This window comes from Impatiens glandulifera, chromosome 9 (assembly GCF_907164915.1).
Source record: "Impatiens glandulifera chromosome 9, dImpGla2.1, whole genome shotgun sequence".
NCBI classification, from domain to species: Eukaryota; Viridiplantae; Streptophyta; class Magnoliopsida; order Ericales; family Balsaminaceae; genus Impatiens; species Impatiens glandulifera.
Window position 1 is genome coordinate 38368174 of NC_061870.1, and position 19626 is coordinate 38387799.

General features: G+C 30.0%; 2 protein-coding genes across 2 annotated transcripts; one reads left to right on the forward strand and one right to left on the reverse strand.

Moving 5' to 3' along the window:
- The first annotated feature begins 5763 nt into the window (after positions 1 to 5763).
- Positions 5764 to 9260, forward strand: LOC124915059 (calmodulin calcium-dependent NAD kinase-like). Its single transcript, XM_047455706.1, has 8 exons — positions 5764 to 5860; positions 5949 to 6202; positions 6514 to 6572; positions 7872 to 8078; positions 8161 to 8290; positions 8373 to 8683; positions 8747 to 8891; positions 8973 to 9260. Exons 1-8 carry the CDS (start codon positions 5803 to 5805, stop codon positions 9210 to 9212), a joined length of 1404 nt encoding a protein of 467 aa, XP_047311662.1. The 5' UTR covers positions 5764 to 5802; the 3' UTR covers positions 9213 to 9260.
- A 2944-nt stretch (positions 9261 to 12204) lies between these two features.
- LOC124916449 (secreted RxLR effector protein 161-like) lies at positions 12205 to 12981 on the reverse strand. Its single transcript, XM_047457164.1, has 2 exons — positions 12436 to 12981; positions 12205 to 12324 (listed from the first exon to the last, which is right to left on the reverse strand). Exons 1-2 carry the CDS (start codon positions 12979 to 12981, stop codon positions 12205 to 12207), a joined length of 666 nt encoding a protein of 221 aa, XP_047313120.1.
- Positions 12982 to 19626: the final 6645 nt, after the last annotated feature.

Consider the following 19626-nt stretch of genomic DNA (forward strand, 5'->3'; position numbering starts at 1 on the left):
CAAGTTTAAGAAAACTTTTTTTTTTTTGTTTTTCTTGGCCTTGAATTAGCCCTTCTTATTCTTAATCTATAACATAAAACCAAATAAAACATTCCAAATCCAAATAAAAATGATAATCTAAACATATAAATTGTTTTTTTTAAACAACCTAACATGTCTTTTTTTTAAATAGAAGCTTAACTCGTTTACTAAACACATAGGATAAACACATAAGATGTTCGTAAAAGACATTTAGAGCATGCCCAACACATCTAGATTAGTTATGATTTTCTCAACCATGGGTCAACTCCTTCTCATTCTTAATCTATAACATAAAACCAAATAAAGCATTTCAAATCCAAACAAAAAATCATAGCTAATTTAAACACAGAAATGGTTTTTTTAAACAAGTTAACATGTCCTTTTTAAATAGAAGCTTGGCTCTTTTTTAAACACACAAGGATGTTCCTAAAAGGTACTTAGAGTGGTCCAAAACATTAATTATAAATGAGACATAATCAAAAGCTCAATAACAACACATGTACAACTGAAACTTGTATTTTTTGAAATAGGTTTTTTGATTCTAAGTTGATTTAAACATCCCAAACTATTTAGAATCATTACATAACATGTATATAAGTAGACTAAAACATAATACTAATTAAACGAAAGAATGCATGAACACAAAAATAACATTTTTAATAAATTAGATTTGAAAATTTATAACAAATTACATGATGAATCGAAAAGAGTTAACAAATTACCCAAATGAGGTGCTATAACCGAGCCCTCTAATTTCAAAAAGTCAAAATTAGAAAAAGATTCAAAATCCAATAATGGTGATTTTTGATTTCTCTCATCTCTAGCTTTGATCATTCACCCTAAATGATGGGTTAAGGACAGCCCGCCTCGATCACTACACAACCCAAATTTGTGGGTTTCCCAAAGATGGTCCGAAAGAGACCAATCCCTCCTGCCCGAGTCCCTAGTTTTGTGTAGCTAGAGTCTTAGGGTAAATGATCGCCCGTGCAATTGCAATCATTTTCCTTGTCTACAAATGTCCGTTTTAGATTTTCCAAAAAAAAACTCCTTTCATTAGTCTGTTGCAGCGTCCGGCCGTGTGTTCCACGTTCCCGCGTCACCAACTAGCGTCTCACATCCGTTGACCCTTTCACACCCATTGCCTTGGGCCTTCCGCTCGGACCATGCCTGGATGCTTATGTCGCGCATGGGTCCATGTCTTTTGATCCGGATCTGCCTTAGGTGTACGAGTTTATGCATGCGCCTGTTTGACATGCTTTTATATATATATTATAAAACACAAAATTAATTAAATATATAAGAATAATTTTTAATCCATTTAATTTATTTGATTTATTTGTATTATTATTATTTTTAAAATTTAAAATTTTAATTATAAATTTAAGGGGTAAAATATGGATACCTACACTTATTTTTACCTATATACGTTAATTGTATTACTCACCAATTTAAAACTATAAATAATTTATATATATATTTTTTTTTGTTTGAATTTAAAACTTAGTATAACCTTATCCAAACCGTATTAACTCATTTTATTTGAGTTACTATAAGTTAATAATTGGTAATAGAATATTATTAATAATATTATAATATATATATGTTTTTATATTACTAAATGACTGCAACTTGACATTATTATATACGTGCTTGATTACTGGTTGTGGCATCGTGGGTCTTGTGGCCAATTGTACTATTTCATATTATACACTATATTATATTTATTTATTTTGGTAACTTTTTTTTTTCAATTTTTTCAATTATTTTTAAATATGCTATTAGGATTTATATGAAATAATATTTTTAAATATACTTAAGTAGGTATATATTGACAAATATAATAACATCTCTTCATTTAAATTCAGTTCAACTCCTATATGTTTTTGCTCACCATGTCATTTTATTGGTGTTTAATTACTTGAATAAAATTTAAATTATTTAATTAGATTAAATTATTAAGATATATATTTTTAAATAAACAAATAAAATTTAATAGATTTGAGATCATCAAATAATTAGTTTTCTATTTTAATATTTTTTATTAATAAATAAAGAAAAATAAAAACAAGATTAAGAACAAAACAAACCAGAATAATATTTTACATACACCATTCTACCCAGTCCTATTTCAGAGATTTAATTATACTATTGTCTACTGGTACAACATGTCCTATGCAAATAATTTTTTTTAGTTATATTAATAATTTTTATATTAAAAAATATTATAATATTTTTTTTTAAATATAAATAATAAATAAATATATTAGTGATCTATTTATTTATTTATTTATTTGTTTATTTATGTGTTTATTAGTGCTGAATGAGAGCACAAGTCACAAATACCATCTCAGTTCTCAGTCAACAATCACCGATCAAACTAGAAAAAATAGTTTAAAAGAATAATTCGAATAAAAGATTGCCTAAACAATTATAAATTTATTAGAAACACAGGCTAAAACCTTAGTATATTCTATGTTTAGTTTTGGGCTAATACACAACAATTAAAGTTTTGATTTTAAATTTGGTCCTTATATTTGACATTTTGATACTATCTAGTCTTTTTAGCATAAAAAATTACTACTTTTTAAAACAGTTTTTTTTGAAAATTTATGATGTCAATTGGAATTTAACTTTCAAACTAGTCACGTCCTAACTGTAATTACAAAGCAATTTCTTGAGTTGTTCATGGACAAAAATTAAAGAAAAGAAAGATAAGCCAAATTAATTTTGTAACGGTTCAATCTCTAAATATTATTATATATATATATATATATATATATATATATATATATATATATAATTTTTTTTTTTATCACACTGCGGTCATTATGACTCTAAAAAAATACAGTTCAGGACATCAAGAAAGAAATGAGATCTGTAGAGATGAATTGCAAATTCTACACCAAGAAAATGGATAAGAAGGAAAAGCTAGATCATATATAAAAACAAACTATTTATTTGGTTAAGGTGACATGGAAAATGTAAATTTTGTATGGGCACTCTATTTTATAGAGTAATATCAAATTCAAGATGCGACAGATAGACAAACAAACAAACAAACAGGGTGCTGCGTATAAAATAATTAATCATACTTTAAGAATGAATTTCAAATTCGTTCATATTTTAAATTTTATACCAGAATATTGTAGTTATCGTTTATACTCCAAATACTATAATTTACACAATCTAATTAAAATTTCATAACAAATGGTGTCTCAACTCATAGTCCCCAGAAATAATATATAATTCACCCTTAGTAATCAAGCTTCACAAGATTTAGGCATTGTTCTCTAAAATCATTTAAGATACTAAACTTCTCATAGATATCAATTGGAATATATAATATAGTACCTAACTAGCTTTATAATTTTACTAAATATTTTGTAACTCCAAAACCTAATTAATTTTTTTTTATCAGTTATAATTAATGAACATTCAGGTATATTTTTATAGACATAGATAAATAAATTAAGTTCATGAGAATTGATCATTTCGTTAAAGTTAAATTATTATTATGAATGTCCAGTGTTTATTTAACTTTTATCGAACCGAAATTAATCTAACAACTATTATTAAATTTATTAATATATATTTAATTTTAAAAAAAATCAAAAGCATTCTTCAATAAAATATTAAAATTTTTATTTAAAATAAATTAAAAAAATATTTAATATGAAATGAAGTGAGAGAAAATTTATTTAATTATATTTCAGTTACTTTAAAGATCAACCAAATATTTCAAAAGATCTTGCAGCAAAATAAAATAATAAAAAAACTCATTTGAATAAAAGGTATTAGCTGGAAAACTGCTTACCTAGTGAGATTATTTTAATCTAAATCATCGACACACCACCTAATAATTGGAGTTATTAAAATAATCATGCAATTTGCCTCATTTGAAAATACATTAAAATAAACATGTTTTTGTTTATGTCCAGTTATAAAATAATAAATTTAACAAGTGATTCCAAGTAATTTTAATTCTAATTGACTTTAAATAACTAAATACTTTAACTTTTTTATTCCTTTGTTAAAAAAAAAATGTAAACTAGTTAATGGTCTTAAACAATTAAAATTAGCCGCTCATTTCTCAAAGGAAAATTATATATTATAATTGTTAAAAATATCAAATAATTTGAAGTCAAACAGAACCTAGACTTGCGCAGCATATGCTCATTAAAATAACAATTAAAGACCAAAGGTCGAGTTTGATTTTGAGGGTTAGATTAGATTAAATTAATTTATTGTTTGAGTAAAGAAAATATTAACATATTTTTATTGTAATCACAAATTTGTTGTTAATTACATTTATATTATTTAGAAAAAAAATATTTTTAATTTTCAATAATAATTTAATAGATCTTAGTTATTGTGTTGACAAACTTTTAATTTGAAAATTGTGGAGAAAACTTGTAGATGTCAACATTACATTTTTTTATTGCATTTATTTTTAATTGTGTGTGGCTTATTAGTATCTTTATTAGGATTTCTTATTTTTGATAAATATATTATAATATTTACGAATTTATTTGACTATAATATCAACTTTTCAAAATTTTGTATTCATAAGCTGTTTATATTTTTCTTAGTTAATGATGAAAGTTAATATATATTATAAATATTATTAAAAATTTGAGATATTATATTAATATTATTATATTAGTTTTTATATACACATAATTTAATATTTATAAATTGAATATAATATATATAACTTTATATATGATATCATACAATACAAATTTTTGTTTCTTCCCTAAATTATATCATAAACTTTTTTTTAAACACTTTCTTTGTTAACTAATATTTCTAACCTGAGATAATATTATAAAACATAAATAAATTAATAAATGTTTCTAATTTAAATTATCAGAGTTTTATCTCAATTCCACTTGCATTGTTTTCAAATTGGACAAATGTGGTACACCCAGTTTGTAGAACATCATCCACACACTTTTATACAAATGTCCACCAATTTTAATTTCTTTTTGTTTGTACCACCTTTTCTTCTATTTTTTGAAATAATTAATTTAGTGACAGTTTTTTTTTTTTAAAAAAAAGGAAATTATAAAATGTTTGTAGCATTAATTAAAATAAACAAAATCTTAACCAATTAATTCCACAATTCAACTAATCCAAATATAGTCTTAATAATTTTAAAGAATTTGGAATATTTAAACAAATATTTTAATAAAGTTGAATTATATATATTTTATATTTATAAAAGAATAATTATTGAGTTTATAATTAGTTAGTTTAAAGATCGATGTTGGGTAATATCTTAGGAGCGAATAAAAAAATAAGTATTATAAAAAAAGAAAATAGGAAACATGGGTATTTGTGGAATGGAGTCAATGGACCCATAATAAGTGATTAGAATATATAAAAAATAATTAATTAATGCAAGATGAAACAAGGGGATTTATAAATTGTCCGGTTGAGTTATTTTAATCATTTTAAACAAATTAAATATTATATATATATAAAAAATCATTTACTTTTCAAAATTATGATCCATCCATCGTTAAATTATTTTTAAATTTTAGTTTTTTAAATAACTTGATACCGAACGAGGCAAGGACAGGTAATATATGATATAAGAGCTGGTCGACCCTCTCTCTCTCTCTGTCTTTCTCTTTTCTTAAAATAGATGAGAAATCAATAAGCTCAAAAGTTCTTCCTTCTTTCATTCATTCCTTGTTTGTGTACGTACGTACAATTTACAACCTCCACTGGAAAATGACAGAGAAGACCGGAGACCACAAGAGGCTCATCCCCCGGATGGTTAGAACCGAATCCGGCCGCGTTGCTAAGATCGAGAGGTTCTCCAACTATGTTGGTAATTGATTATCTTCTATCTCTCATGATGGTCGGCCGGCCGGATCTATCTATCTATATTTCATATATGTTTGTTTGTTTGTTTACAGCAAGACACTTAGGGTTTGAAGATGCAAATCACGAGTGTCCTCAACTCAGCAAGTTGGTAGATGAGTATATGAAGAATTCTAAGGAAACAGAAGGAAGCATATACGAGTATTTTGACAAAGCAGAACAACAACAACAACAACAAGAAGAAGAAACAGCAGAATCCTTGTATGTCAAGTTGTTGGAGGAGTTGGATCGATGCATTCTATCCTATTTTGCATACCATTGGACTCAGGCTCCAAACATCATTAGCCAGGTCCACTTTCCACTTTGCTCCCTTATTTATTTGTTAAGGTCATTAGTTATCCTAGCTAGCTGCCTATAATATATATAAACTGTTGTTGTTTGGTCAATTTTATTTATTTGGTTTTGTTTATATTCTATCTCATTAATATTCAGGTCTCTTTTTAGTTTTTATGTAGCTTACAAATTTTCTTATTTATAAAATTATTCTAGTTCAACTTTAAAAATTAACTAGTATAAATATTTATTTATTTATTTAGGAACTGATACAATTTAAAAATGAACGTTATTAATTATCATGGAAAAATACTGCTATATATATAGGTGTTGAACGTTGACTCTGAACAGAAGAAATGGAAGAACTTAGTAATGGCAGCAACAAGGTAACAACTCATCAACCCTTTTTGGTGAAAACTTATTATTAAATAATATAATTTTATTTAAAGAAATAAATATTATATATGGTTTAATTTTCAGTTAGATTTAGACCGATTTAATTAGATGATGATTAGGGTTTTTAAAATAAACTTTGAATTGTTTAAAAAAAAAATTGATTAGTGTGAATATTTAGAAGCTAGTTTTTTTTTAATAATTAATTGATAAAAAAGAGTTTTAAAATATATATTTTTAAATAAAGATGAAAATTAAAATGGTCAGCAATTATTTTTTTAAGACTGATCACCATCATCATCATTGATATGAGAGAAAAAAATGAAAAAAGAAACAGAACGCTGTGTGATATTGTACGATTTGTCATTTATTTTCGAAGTTTAATTTATAAAATAAGTATTATATTCTAATTTAAATATAATCTAATTAAATATTATTTATTATCAAATTATTTAATTAAAATAATTTTTTATTTAAACAATATTTTTATTATATAATAATAATATTTTAAATACTTTAGAAAAAAACCTCTCTCCTTCAAAAAAAAATCTTTTTGAAATGTTTTTTACCGCTACTTAAATTAATGCTGGTAAAAGCAGGGTCAGCAAAGTTCTCTACTAACATATAAATTTGTGCCGCATAACAATGCGACGCTAAAAAACTTACTAACACATAGATTTGTGCCGGTAAGTTACCTATAGGCCGCTAAAAAGATTTACCGACGTATATGTTTGTGCTGGTAAGTGTCAACTTTATGTCGTTAAAAAGAATTACCGACTCATAAATTTATGCCAGTAAATGATAACTATACGCCGCTATGATTTCACTGACATATCAATTTGTGCGGTTTACAGTAAATCTATTAAAACGTTTTTCATATTTTACTGTTAAAATAATATTTAAAGTAAAAATTATAAATTATTGTAATCAAAATTATATTTCAATAATTATATTTAGTAAAAATATTAAGGGTAATAATATATAAAGATAAAAATAAAATAGTTTAAAAAAATAAAATAAGATGTGTTTTAATATTTTAATTGATGAATTAAGTGAGGTAATAAATGAGAAATAATAAACTAAAATTATTTTAAAAACCTTATAATGAATGCCTATATTAAAAATTTCATTTAAATCAAATCTGGTCATATATCTAAGTAATTTTTAATTATTTAAAATTACTATAAAATAAAAGTTTTTTTTAATAGAATTTAGAATTAATAGTTGGAATATACTAATAATGTAATTTGGCAAAAGAATAGTTGTATGTAATGTAATTTGATTAAATGCAGGAAACAAAGATTTGCAAAAGTGACAAAGGAACTAAAGATAACAAGAATGTTCTCAACTTTGGTGGATGAAATGAAAGCTATTGGAGAATCAAATTGTACCGAAGTCATGGTTCCTGTGGCTCACAGTCAGAGAAGTCCGGTCCTCCTCTTCATGGGCGGTGGAATGGGAGCAGGAAAAAGCACAGTCCTTAAAGACATTAAAAATGAGTCAGTTTAATTTATTAATTTATTAAACTCATCTTAATTAGAATATAATTGTCTGAATGATATATATATAATATTATTGCAGGCCATTTTGGTCTGGGGCGGCTGGGAATGCCGTGATGGTAGAGGCAGATGCTTTTAAGGAGACAGATGTTATTTATCAAGCTCTCAACTCTAAGGGTCACCACCAGGATATGCTTTCAACTTCTGAATTGGTTTGTATTTTTAACTTGTTGGTTGTGTTAGTGTGAGTTGCTTTATATATTTATATCTCAATTTGGGTTTGGTGGTTAACAGGTGCACCAGTCTTCCACAAATGCTGCATCATCTCTCCTTGTCACTGCTCTCAACGAAGGGCGTGACGTGATCATGGACGGTACCCTCTCATGGGAGCCATTTGTTCAACAAACAATAGCCATGGTCCGTAATGTTCATAAATGTCGCTACCACATGGGGGTTGGGTATGAAGTCAAACAAGACGGCACAATTATAGAGAATTACTGGGAAGCAGAAGAAGAAAACAAAGAAGAACCGATGAGAAAACCATACAGAATCGAACTTGTTGGGGTGATATGTGACGCATATTTGGCTGTCGTTAGAGGCATAAGGTAAACAATTCAATCTAGAGAATTAATTAATAAAGATGAAAATCAAACAAAATTGTTTTATAGGAGAGCCATACACACCGGAAGAGCAGTGAGAGTCAAGTCCCAATTGAAATCACACAAGAGATTTGCATCTGCTTTCCCTATATATTGTGAGTTGGTTGACAATGCCAGGCTTTATTGCACCAACGGCATGGGTGTTCCTCCAAGGGTAATCATATCGCTAGCTAATAATGGATCATCTATACATTACATTGGTATTAACTACTTCTAAAATGTTATTGAATTGCAGTTGATAGCATGGAAAGACGTTGGGAGCAGACTGCTGGTTGATCCAGAAGAGATAAAATGCTTGAATTTGTTAACAACAATGAATGACGAAGCTGATTCTATTGATGAGCTTTTTCAAGAGCCAAATCCATTAATGGATTCTGGTTCTGTATGGAAAGACATTGTCATGCTTCCTTCCAGGGATAGTGTCCAACTTAACCTCAAGTTAGCCATTATGAACATTGAGAAGATCAAGCACTAGTAAATTATCTACTCAATACTATTTTCTCTTGTTTCATATTAATTAAACTGCTATTCTACTTTCACTTATTTATGTCTTGATTTTCTTAATATCATTTTGTTCATGAAATGTTGTGGGATTAAAACTACTTTTATTTAATTAAACTTTGTTTTTTTTTTCTTTCTTTTGAATGTATGTCACACATTTATTATTTGTAGACATGCTGTTTTATTTCTACTTTCTATATATAGTATTAATAAATAAAAATAACATGATGTTCATAAATTTAGGAATATTTCACCAAATTTAAATTCCTAAATGCTCTAATGCTCTAATAAACCCTAAACCCTAAATAAACAACATTTCATTCCATAATAATGCATATAATCTAAATCCATATATAAATTTAATTTGAAAGTCAATTTCAAATTATCTTTATAAATAATGATTTGTAACTTGAATATATATATATTTTAAATGATACATGTAATGATATTATGAAATATATAATCGTTTAAACATAATAATAAAGCATAACATTTGAAGAAAAAAAATCAAACAAATATTAAAAATTTAACATGGGTGGAGATCTTCCAAAAATGGCAATGAACTCTCCGACAGAATTTGTCGACTTCCCAAAACAAACCTCATATAATGTCAAAATGATATAACATCGTGAGTGATCTGTAACGGTCGTTTGAGATTGTTGAAGGTTCTACGATTTTCTCAAGACAAATTATCCACCAAAAAATAAAAGGGATATAACTCAATTATTTCAGATCCGTAAATCTAGTCGCCTCAATCCCAATAGTTTCCGACATAGTCTAGTGAATACCAGTAATGCCCCCAAAAGACTCTAAATACCAGCGACACCCTTACAATGTAAAAGAAGATGAGGGGTCGTCTCCACCTTCTTAAGACACAAACAACATCGACTAACTAAGATATATAAGAACCTCGTGCAGACATCTATTATCAGTTAGAATATCACCGTGGATTGTACTCTGCCCCCCAAAAAGATGTTAGTGGGATTCCTAGACTCCTATAATTTCTCCCAATGCAACTCAGTTGGAACAACTCTATCAAAAAGAGAATAACAATGTTTCACATGAAACTCATTCAAATCTCTCCGAACCCCAACTGATAAAATCGGATCCAAGGCCTAGGCCTCCGGTCCTAAGGCCTGTTTGGTTTCACTTTTCAAAATCCAAATTATTTTTGTAACTTTGGAACCCCAATCCATTTTCTAAAAATTCTAAGAGTTGGAAAATGATTTCAAAATATTTTCGGGATGTTTTCTAAGAAAATATTTTGACTATAGACTTGTTTGACGTTTATTTCTAAACTATAATACCCTTAAAAATGACTGATATATTCTCGAGATATAATCCTCTCTAGTGATCATCAGCAACATGTACCAGCATTTAAATATTGTTGTTTCAATATTTTAAATAATGTTAAAACTTAGAACCATGACTATGACCAGAAAAATAATCAATTAAAATTCAACTGTTATACAACCAATTTTTAAAAACCAAATTTATAAAGTAGACCATTTTTTAACGGATACGAAGAATATATAACGAAAGCCTTTTCTTGAGAATCATCAAACTTCGAACCAAAACGACACTCTGGTGTAAAATACGCTTGTACACGTACAATATTTTATTGATTTTTCTAAAATCAATTGGCGACATGTTTTCATATAAATAATATTTTTTTAAATTAATTATGTTTAATTAATTTAAATCGGATTTCATAAAAATCAAATCGTCATTTGATTAACACAAATCCCCATATTATTAAAATTTGAATAAAATGAATTATTTTTATATAATTAGTTTTACAAACGGTCAGACATTATCAAAATCTTTTAAAACAATATTTTATTTTAAAACGATACTTGACACGCAAACTAATTAGGTTGAAACATCAAACCTCGAGCCACTCCACGCCCGCGACGCACTGCTGCGGGATTCCCAAGGGTTACAAGCTTGGACATAGACATCGCGTTTTGAAAATTCCCAATTTTATACTTTGTTCCGGATTAAAAAAAACAAACTTAGCGAGTCTCTAGAGAGACCTGTGCGAGTTTGAGTATCGTTCTTCGGTTGAACGACATAGTCGTTTTTAGTATCGCTCCTCAGCTTAGTGAAATATTTATATGTGAATTAGCATCGCTCCTCTATATATTTAGTGAAATGTTCGTTTCAAGTATTGCTCCTCATTTTAGTGAATAATCCAATATGAAATAGAACATCGCTCCTCTGTTTAGCGAAATGTTCTTTTCAAGTATCGCTCCCCAGTTTAGCGAAATACTTAATATAAAATAGGATATCGGTCTTTTATTTAGCGAAATGTTTGTTTCAAGTATCAATTTAGCAAAATACTTGATATAAATGAATATTGCTCATCTGTTTAGCAAAATATTCATTTTAAATATCACTCCTCGGTTTAGCGAAATACTTATATATGAATTTAATATATTATATTATAATGTTATAATATTATGCCCTATTTATTATAATTTTGTAATTGTGATGTATGCGATAGAAGCTAATGCTTTTAAAGAAACAAATCTAATATTTATAGTGCTTCAGTCTCATTTATGAGGATATGTTAGAGAGTTCTAAATTGGTAATTTGTGTAAGCTGATGCATAACAATAGTATAAGTGCACAAATCTTCTTCTAATGCGGTAAATAAATTATTTGTGGAGTCTCTTAATAATGGCAATGATATTGTTGTGCGGAATGCAAAAAAATGATGAACAATGAAGTGTGGAAATAAACAGATGAAGAGAGATTTCTAATTGTCAAAAGATAAAGATAAAACAGATTACAGCAAAAGAAATAAACTACGACTATAAAAATGCTGAAAACAAGAAACGTAAATACTAACTTAATTTTGCATAACTGTAGAATTAAATGTGATATTAATTCCTATACTAAAGGCAGATCGTTACAAATCTCCACCTTGCCTTAGTATCACCCAACAAGAAGAGCCTGATCAAACTACTTCCAACTGTCAACATTTAGCAGGTCCAAACAATGGGTGAATTTGTTAAGTGGAACCGGCTTCGTGAACATGTCAGCAGAATTATGATGTGTGCTGATCTTCTTCACTTTGATTCTCTTCTTAGTACGAAGAAAATGATAACGAACATCAATATGTTTGGTTCTATCATGATGCACTTGATCTTTGGCCAAACAAATAGCACTTAAGCTATCACAAAAAACAATTGCCTGATCATGATGGATACCAAGGTCACTGATTAATCTTTTCAACCATATACCTTCCTTGGCTACTTCAGTTAGCGCCATATACTCAGCCTCAGTAGTGGACAACGTCACTGTCGACTGTAATGTTGCCTTCCAACTAACCACAGAGTCACCAAGGGTGTAAACATAACCAGTCATTGATCTTCTACCATCGATATCTGCAGCATAATCTGAGTCAGAATAACCAGTTACGAGACACTGGTTATTACTCCCATAAATGAGACCAACATCGGATGTGCTTCTCAGATAGCGAAATATTCTCTTTACCGCTTGCCAGTGTTCTTTACCAGGTCGAGACATAAACCTGCTAACAACACTAACTGAATACGCAATATCAGGTCTAGTGCATACCATGACATATATTAAACTACCCACCGCACTAGCATACGGTACATTAGACATGTATAACTTCTCAGCTTCAGACTGGGGTGCGAATGCAGACAAATGATCAGTAACAGCTGCAGGAGTATTGAGAGCCTTTGCTGTACTCATCCCAAAACGAGACAACATTTTCAAAATATAACTCTTCTGTGAAAGAAATAGCTTCTTTTGAACTCGATCTCTTACTATTTCCATGCCCAGAATTTTTCGTGCTCCACCTAGATCTTTCATATCAAACTCAGAACTAAGAAGGTCTTTCAGCTTTTGAATCTCCGACATCTTCTTGGCTGCGATTAACATGTCGTCTACATACATGAGTAAATAAATCAAAGAACCATCACTGGCTTTGTTGTGATAGACACAACAATCATATGCACTCCTATTGTAACCATGTTCAATCATGAAATTGTCAAACCGCTTATACCACTGTCGAGGAGACTGTTTAAGTCCATACAAAGAATTCTTCAGACTACAAACATGTGTTTCCTTACCAGGAACAAGAAATCCTTCAGGCTGACTCACCAGTATATCCTCTTCAATCTCACCATGTAAGAAAGCCGTCTTCACGTCTAATTGCTCGAGTTCCAGATCCTGATGTGCTACTATAGCTAGTAGTACCCTGATAGAAGTGTGTCGGACTACAGGTGAGAATATCTCATTGTAGTCTACGCCTTCCTTTTGACTGAATCCCTTTGCAACTAATCGTGCTTTATATCTGGTCCCTTCAGCATTAGAGGTTCCATCTTTCCTTTTGAAAATCCATTTACACCCAATGACTCTTCTTCCCTTAGGTAAAGTAACCAGCTCCCATGTATTATTCTTGTGAAGTGATTCCATCTCCTCACACATGACAGCAATCCATTACGCAAAATCAACACCATTAACAGCTTCATTGTAAGAAGATGGCTCGTTATGTATGACATCTTCAGCTACCTGAAGTGCATAACTTACCATTTCTTCAATATCATTTATAGAGGGACTGATTGTCCTACTTCCAGGACCAGTTGAGATCTTTCTTCCCTCGATTGAATGAATTAACCTGTCAGGAGCTTTAACTTGCCTTCTAGGTCGTGTTGTAATGTCAAATTGACTTTTAGGTGCTCCAAATTGATAAACTTCCTCAGATGGCTTATCAGTATCGTGTGTCATGTCAGTTGTCCCTTGAACTGGAGCCACCTCAAGCTCCACCTGTTTCTCGGTATTATTAGTTTCTCCAGAAAGTGATGGCTTGATAGAGGAGTTAAGTATAAACTTCTCATTAAAGGTGACATCCCTTCTGAGGATTACTCTACCTTTAGAAAATGACCAGATTCTATATCCCTTGACTCCATCTCCATAGCCCATGAAAATACCCAGTTTTGCCATTGGTTCCAACTTTCCTTCATTAACATGATAGTAAGATGTGCACCCAAATACTTTCAAATGAGAATAATCAACGACATTACCAGACCATACCTCATAAGGGATTCTGCAATCAATCCCAGTGTGTGGTGCACGATTTATCAGATAGCAAGCTGTTAAGACAGCCTCGCTCCAGTACTTTCTAGTCAATCCCGCATTAGAGAGCATGCTTCTAACTCTCTCTAACAATGTTTGATTCACCCTTTCTGCTACACCATTCTGCTGTGGTGTACCTCGGACAGTGTGATGTCTTGCAATCCCCATATCCCTGCAGAACTCATTAAACTCAGATGAACAGAATTCAAGCCCATTATCTGTTCGCAGCCTCTTAACCTTCTTTCCAGTTTGATTCTCCACCAGTGCCTTCCAATGTTTGAAGGTCTTAAATACCTCGCTCTTATGTCTCAGAAGATACAACCAGGTCATCCTTGAGTAATCATCTATGAATGTTACAAAATAGCTATAACCTCCTATACTTTCAACTTGAGCAGGACCCCAACAATCAGAGTGAATATAATCCAGTGTGCCCTTAGTTTTGTGAACTCCCTTACTGAACTTGCGGCGATGTTTTTTTCCCAAAAATGCAGTGTTCACACAACTCAAGGTTGGTAACCTTGTGGCCAGATAGAAGATCTCGTTTGGACAGAATTTGCATCCCCCTCTCCCCCATATGTCCAAGTCGCATATGCCACAACTTGGTTACATCAGGGTGCCGATTCACAGATTTGGATGCGACCGCAGCGGAACCTGTCAGCGTCTTACCTTGTAGTATATACAAGGTATTTTGTTTAATACCTTTCAGTATTATTTTTGAACCTTTACTGATGCACAATGTTCCTTCTTCACCGCTAAACTTGAAACCTTTAACATCTAAAATGCCTAAAGATATTAAGTTCTTCTTCAGTTGAGGAACATGCTGAACGCTAGTTAGGGTCCGTATCTTACCATCATCAGTAAAAATTTTGATAGTCCCAATACCCACCGTTTTATATATGGCATCATTTCCCATGACAACGTTTCCACCATCATAATCTTCATAGGTATTGAACCATTCTTTGTTCGGACTCATATGATATGAACACCCTGAATCCAACACCCACGTATCAATAGGGTGTAGAGAAGCGTTAGCTACAAGGGCAATGTCCTCCTCCGAATCGGTGTCTCTGTCTTTATGTGCTATCGCAGCCGTAAAATATTTGCCCCTTTTCTTAGGAAAATTATTATTCCAGTGACCAGGTTCTTTACAATAATTGCAGATGTCTTTAGCATTAGGGCCCTTAGCTTTGTATTTCTGATCTTTCTTCTTTCCAGACCCTTTGTAGTTGACTGTGCTGGCAATCAACCCATATGCTTGATTGTCTACAATTTCACCGCTCGCCTTTTGACGCAGTTCTCTAGTATGAAGTGCTGACCGAACTTCCTCTAGAGTTACAGAGTCTTTACCCACAACGAACGATTGAACAAAATTTTCAAACGAGTTGGGTAAAGATACCAACAGAATTAATGCAGCATCTTCATCTTCGATCTTAACATCTATATTTCTCTATTCAAGTAATATAGTGTTTAACTTATCAAGATGTTCACGAAGAGACTTACCTTCAAGCATACGAAGACTGAACAGACGTTGCTTCAATAACAACTTGTTAGTTAGTGACTTTGTCATGTACAAAGCCTCTAATTTCGACCACAGACCGATTGCGGTATCTTCATCTGATACCTCAGTAATCACTTCATCAGCCAGACAGAGTAAAATCGTTGAGTGTGCCTTCTCTTCCAAGACCTCAAGCTCAATAGTGATTTTACCAGAGGAAGACTCCTTTGCAGGACCTGCAACTATCTTCGCCTTTTCCTTCGACAATGGTTCCCAGACGCCTTGTTGTTTAAGCAAGGCTCGCATTTTGATCTGCCATAGACCAAAACTGTTTCGCCCTGTGAATTTTTTGATTTTCAGATTCATTGAAGACATTCTCTCGCCAGAAAACAAATAGTGATAATCTGATCGGATCTAACCCGCTCTGATACCAATTGTTGTGCGGAATGCAAGAAAATGATGAACAATGAAGTGTGTAAATAAACAGATGAAGAGAGATTTCTAATTGTCAAAAGATAAAGATAAAACAGATTACAGCAAAAGAAATAAACTACGACTATAAAAATGCTGAAAACAAGAAACGTAAATACTAACTTAATTTTGCATAACTGTAGAATTAAATGTGATATTAATTCCTATACTAAAGGCAGATCGTTACAGATATTATAATAGACGAACACTCTTGTCGGGAAACTATTAAAATTGTAAGAAATGTCCTTAAGTATGATTACCGCGTAGGCAAGGGTATAAGGAAAACGAGGACGGAAGTGTTCTAGAAAATTATCGAGACATGGTAGAAGGGCACACTAAAAAAGAGAAACCATACGAAATTGATCTTATTTGGGGTGATTTACGATGCTTATCTTGTTGCAAACCGCGACATAAGGTATTTATTTCATTTTATATTAAATATATCTTATCAATTAAATTTGTTTGTAGGAGGGCTATAGAGACAAAAAGAGCCGTAAAGGTGAAAGCACAACTTAAGTCACATAAAAATATATTGTCGCGGGTGAAGTTTCAAGGTAATTAATTAGTTTAAGTCAATATTTATTTTTAGTTATATGATTATTTATTATAGAATAAATATTAATATTGTTGATTGGTAGTTGACAGGGAGGAAAGACGGTCAGAATGAATTGAATACAGACTCGGCCGGTCTATAATGTTTAAAATTGCTAATGAGAACAAGTTTACTCCATTGACAGTCTTTTCCCGGGTCAAATTTATTTGAAGAACATGTTGTGTGTGGAAAGATTTGGTGATATTTTCAGCGAGATTTGCTTACCAAATATATCTCAAATCAGACCTTCTGAATATCGAGAAATTAGAAGGATTATAGGTGTTTTGGATTGTTTTAACCATTAAGCAAAATTACTGGATTATAACTTCGGACGATTAATGACTTTGTGTGTATGGTTAATTTTAATTAGTGACTTTGCGTTTGGTTAATTTTAATTAATTACTTGTTATCTTATCTCAAGGTTAGTTTTAGAATGATGGTGAATTGAGATTTGTTTATTATTAAATTTTACTGTTTTATATTGATTTTTAGATGAATTATTACTTAGCATATTAATTGGAAGATCGATGCACTTTGTCTTTGCTGTAAACAAACAATTGCAAAGGAAGATATAAATAAATCATGGCCATGAGATAGAAATGAATGAAATGTGGGGTTTCTTACCAACATATATAATTGGAGAATTTCTCGATCTTATCGATTCTCATTTGTTTTAAGAAAGAGGAGTCTAGCTCGGGCTCTTATTATATATCCATGTCTTTCTTGAAGTCTACGGCCTCTTTTTTTTAATCTTACATTAATTAATTCTTTTTTATATATTTTATTTACTCTCTACGTAAATATATTAAAGCTAAGCTTGTTTTATCTTGGTATCCGATCGTTTTAGGTTCAATTTTTTTAATTATTTTAAAATTGCTACGTTACGATATCTGATAAGCATAATAATGACAATGCTAAAAAATATTTCATTTAAATATGACAAACTAACCACACTACCTCAAATATTTGTTTTAACAATAATTTTATTAATGTTATGTTAGAAAATATATAAAAAATAAAAACCAATATTTGTTTAATAAATTAAAATTTTCGACTTTAATGTATCAACTTAGTTTAAAGATGTTTAGATTATTTTAATTGCAGACGTGATGAGTTTATTATTTATCAAACTAAGATTTCCCAACAGTTATTGTGCATTCGACACTACGGACACTAAATGGATAAATATATAAATTTTTGATGCCTCTTTTTTAAGACGGATCCGCGACGTCTTTTGGAATCATTATTCGGGATCATATGGTCAACCTTCTCAAAATCTTTTATCATAACTTCAGATGTCATAACTCTGATAGGTGGCGGCCATAGAAATTAGTCATACGATGTGACCGAGACAAAAATGTCTTTTCGAGTCAAACGTCAAAAGTGTAGTCTTTGTGAATTTTGATACACCAAAAGAGAATCATTTGTGCCTCGAAATTGTTATACAAAACATTAAGCAAATTATGTCTTGTCACCGCATTTTAAGTTTAGTTCATCATTTATTACTTGCAAAATTTATTTTGTTATCATTTTTGTTTGATATTTCAAAATCTTAAGAAATACTTTTGTAATAAAATTATATTTTTTTAAGTTATTGGAAGGTAAATTAACAATATAAGAAATGTCTTAAAACATTTTTTAAATGTACTTTTTTTGAAACCACTTCTCATTAGCCGGCCCGAGGGGTAGGCAGCTTAGGCTAGGGTCTAGGACCAAAAAGGGGCCCATTTTTTTTTTATATATGCTAGGTAATAGTAAGGATTTTTAGTTTCTTATTCTTTAATTTTTTTTATTATGTTAGATTTTTTGGCCCATGGCTCTATAGCCCAAATAGAGAAACAAACTAACACTATCAGAATAAAAAAAAAAGATGGCCCCTTTTTGGTCCTAGGCCCTAGGCCGTATCCTAGGCTTCCTACCCCTCCGGGTCGGGCCGGGCCTACTTACATTCAAGATGAAATCCACCTAACGTCTTGATTGTACTTTTGACTTTTCCGATCTACGAGTATGTTCAACTGAATTCGAAACATTATTCACAATTGTTTGTAGATTTTTTTGTCCCGACACTAAGATGATCTTTAAACGTAACAATCTCATTATTTGCATTATCAATGTCTTTATGTGAGTTTGTTACTTTCCATCATTGCATAAATATTATATGACTTTCTCTATTTTTATTTTTGAATTTCTAATTTTTTTTTTAAATATCTTATTTGGGTATTTATTTACCAGAAACAATATTTTATATTATATTTTAATTATATATATATTAACAAATTTAATAACATTTAGTTTTTCAAATTTTTTATTTTTTTAATTTTAGTCTAAGTTTTTAAATCATATTCACTATGTCATTTTATTGGGTTGTTAATTACTTTAAATAAATTTGGATTATAAAGTTAAAATATTTGAGAAGGAATAAAATTTAAATTATTAAATTAAATTAAATTATTAAGTTAAATAAATAAATTTTAATAGAGTTGAGTTCATCAAATAATTAGTCTTCTATCTTAATATAATATAATATTTTTTATTAATAAATGAAGAAAGAAAATAAAAACAAGATTAAAAACAAAACAAACCTCTGAATAATAGTTTACATACACCACTAGTCTACCATGTCATATGCAAATAATTTTTTTTATTATGTGGTTAAATTAATAATGTTTTATATAAAATATAATATATTAAAAAATTAATTTTTGTATTCTATAAAAAA

Bases quoted from the DNA above. Each gene is read 5' to 3' on its own strand.
- LOC124915059 (XM_047455706.1), top strand. From the start codon at position 5,803: ATGGTTAGAACCGAATCCGGCCGCGTTGCTAAGATCGAGAGGTTCTCC. The intron at 6,573-7,871 runs GTAACAACTCAT...GATTAAATGCAG, and splicing joins TTAGTAATGGCAGCAACAAG to GAAACAAAGATTTGCAAAAG. The intron at 8,079-8,160 runs GTCAGTTTAATT...ATATTATTGCAG, and splicing joins CTTAAAGACATTAAAAATGA to GCCATTTTGGTCTGGGGCGG.
- LOC124916449 (XM_047457164.1), bottom strand. From the start codon at position 12,981: ATGTTGTCTCGTTTTGGGATGAGTACAGCAAAGGCTCTCAATACTCCT. The intron at 12,325-12,435 runs GCAATTGTTTTT...CGTACTAAGAAG, and splicing joins TTGGTATCCATCATGATCAG to AGAATCAAAGTGAAGAAGAT.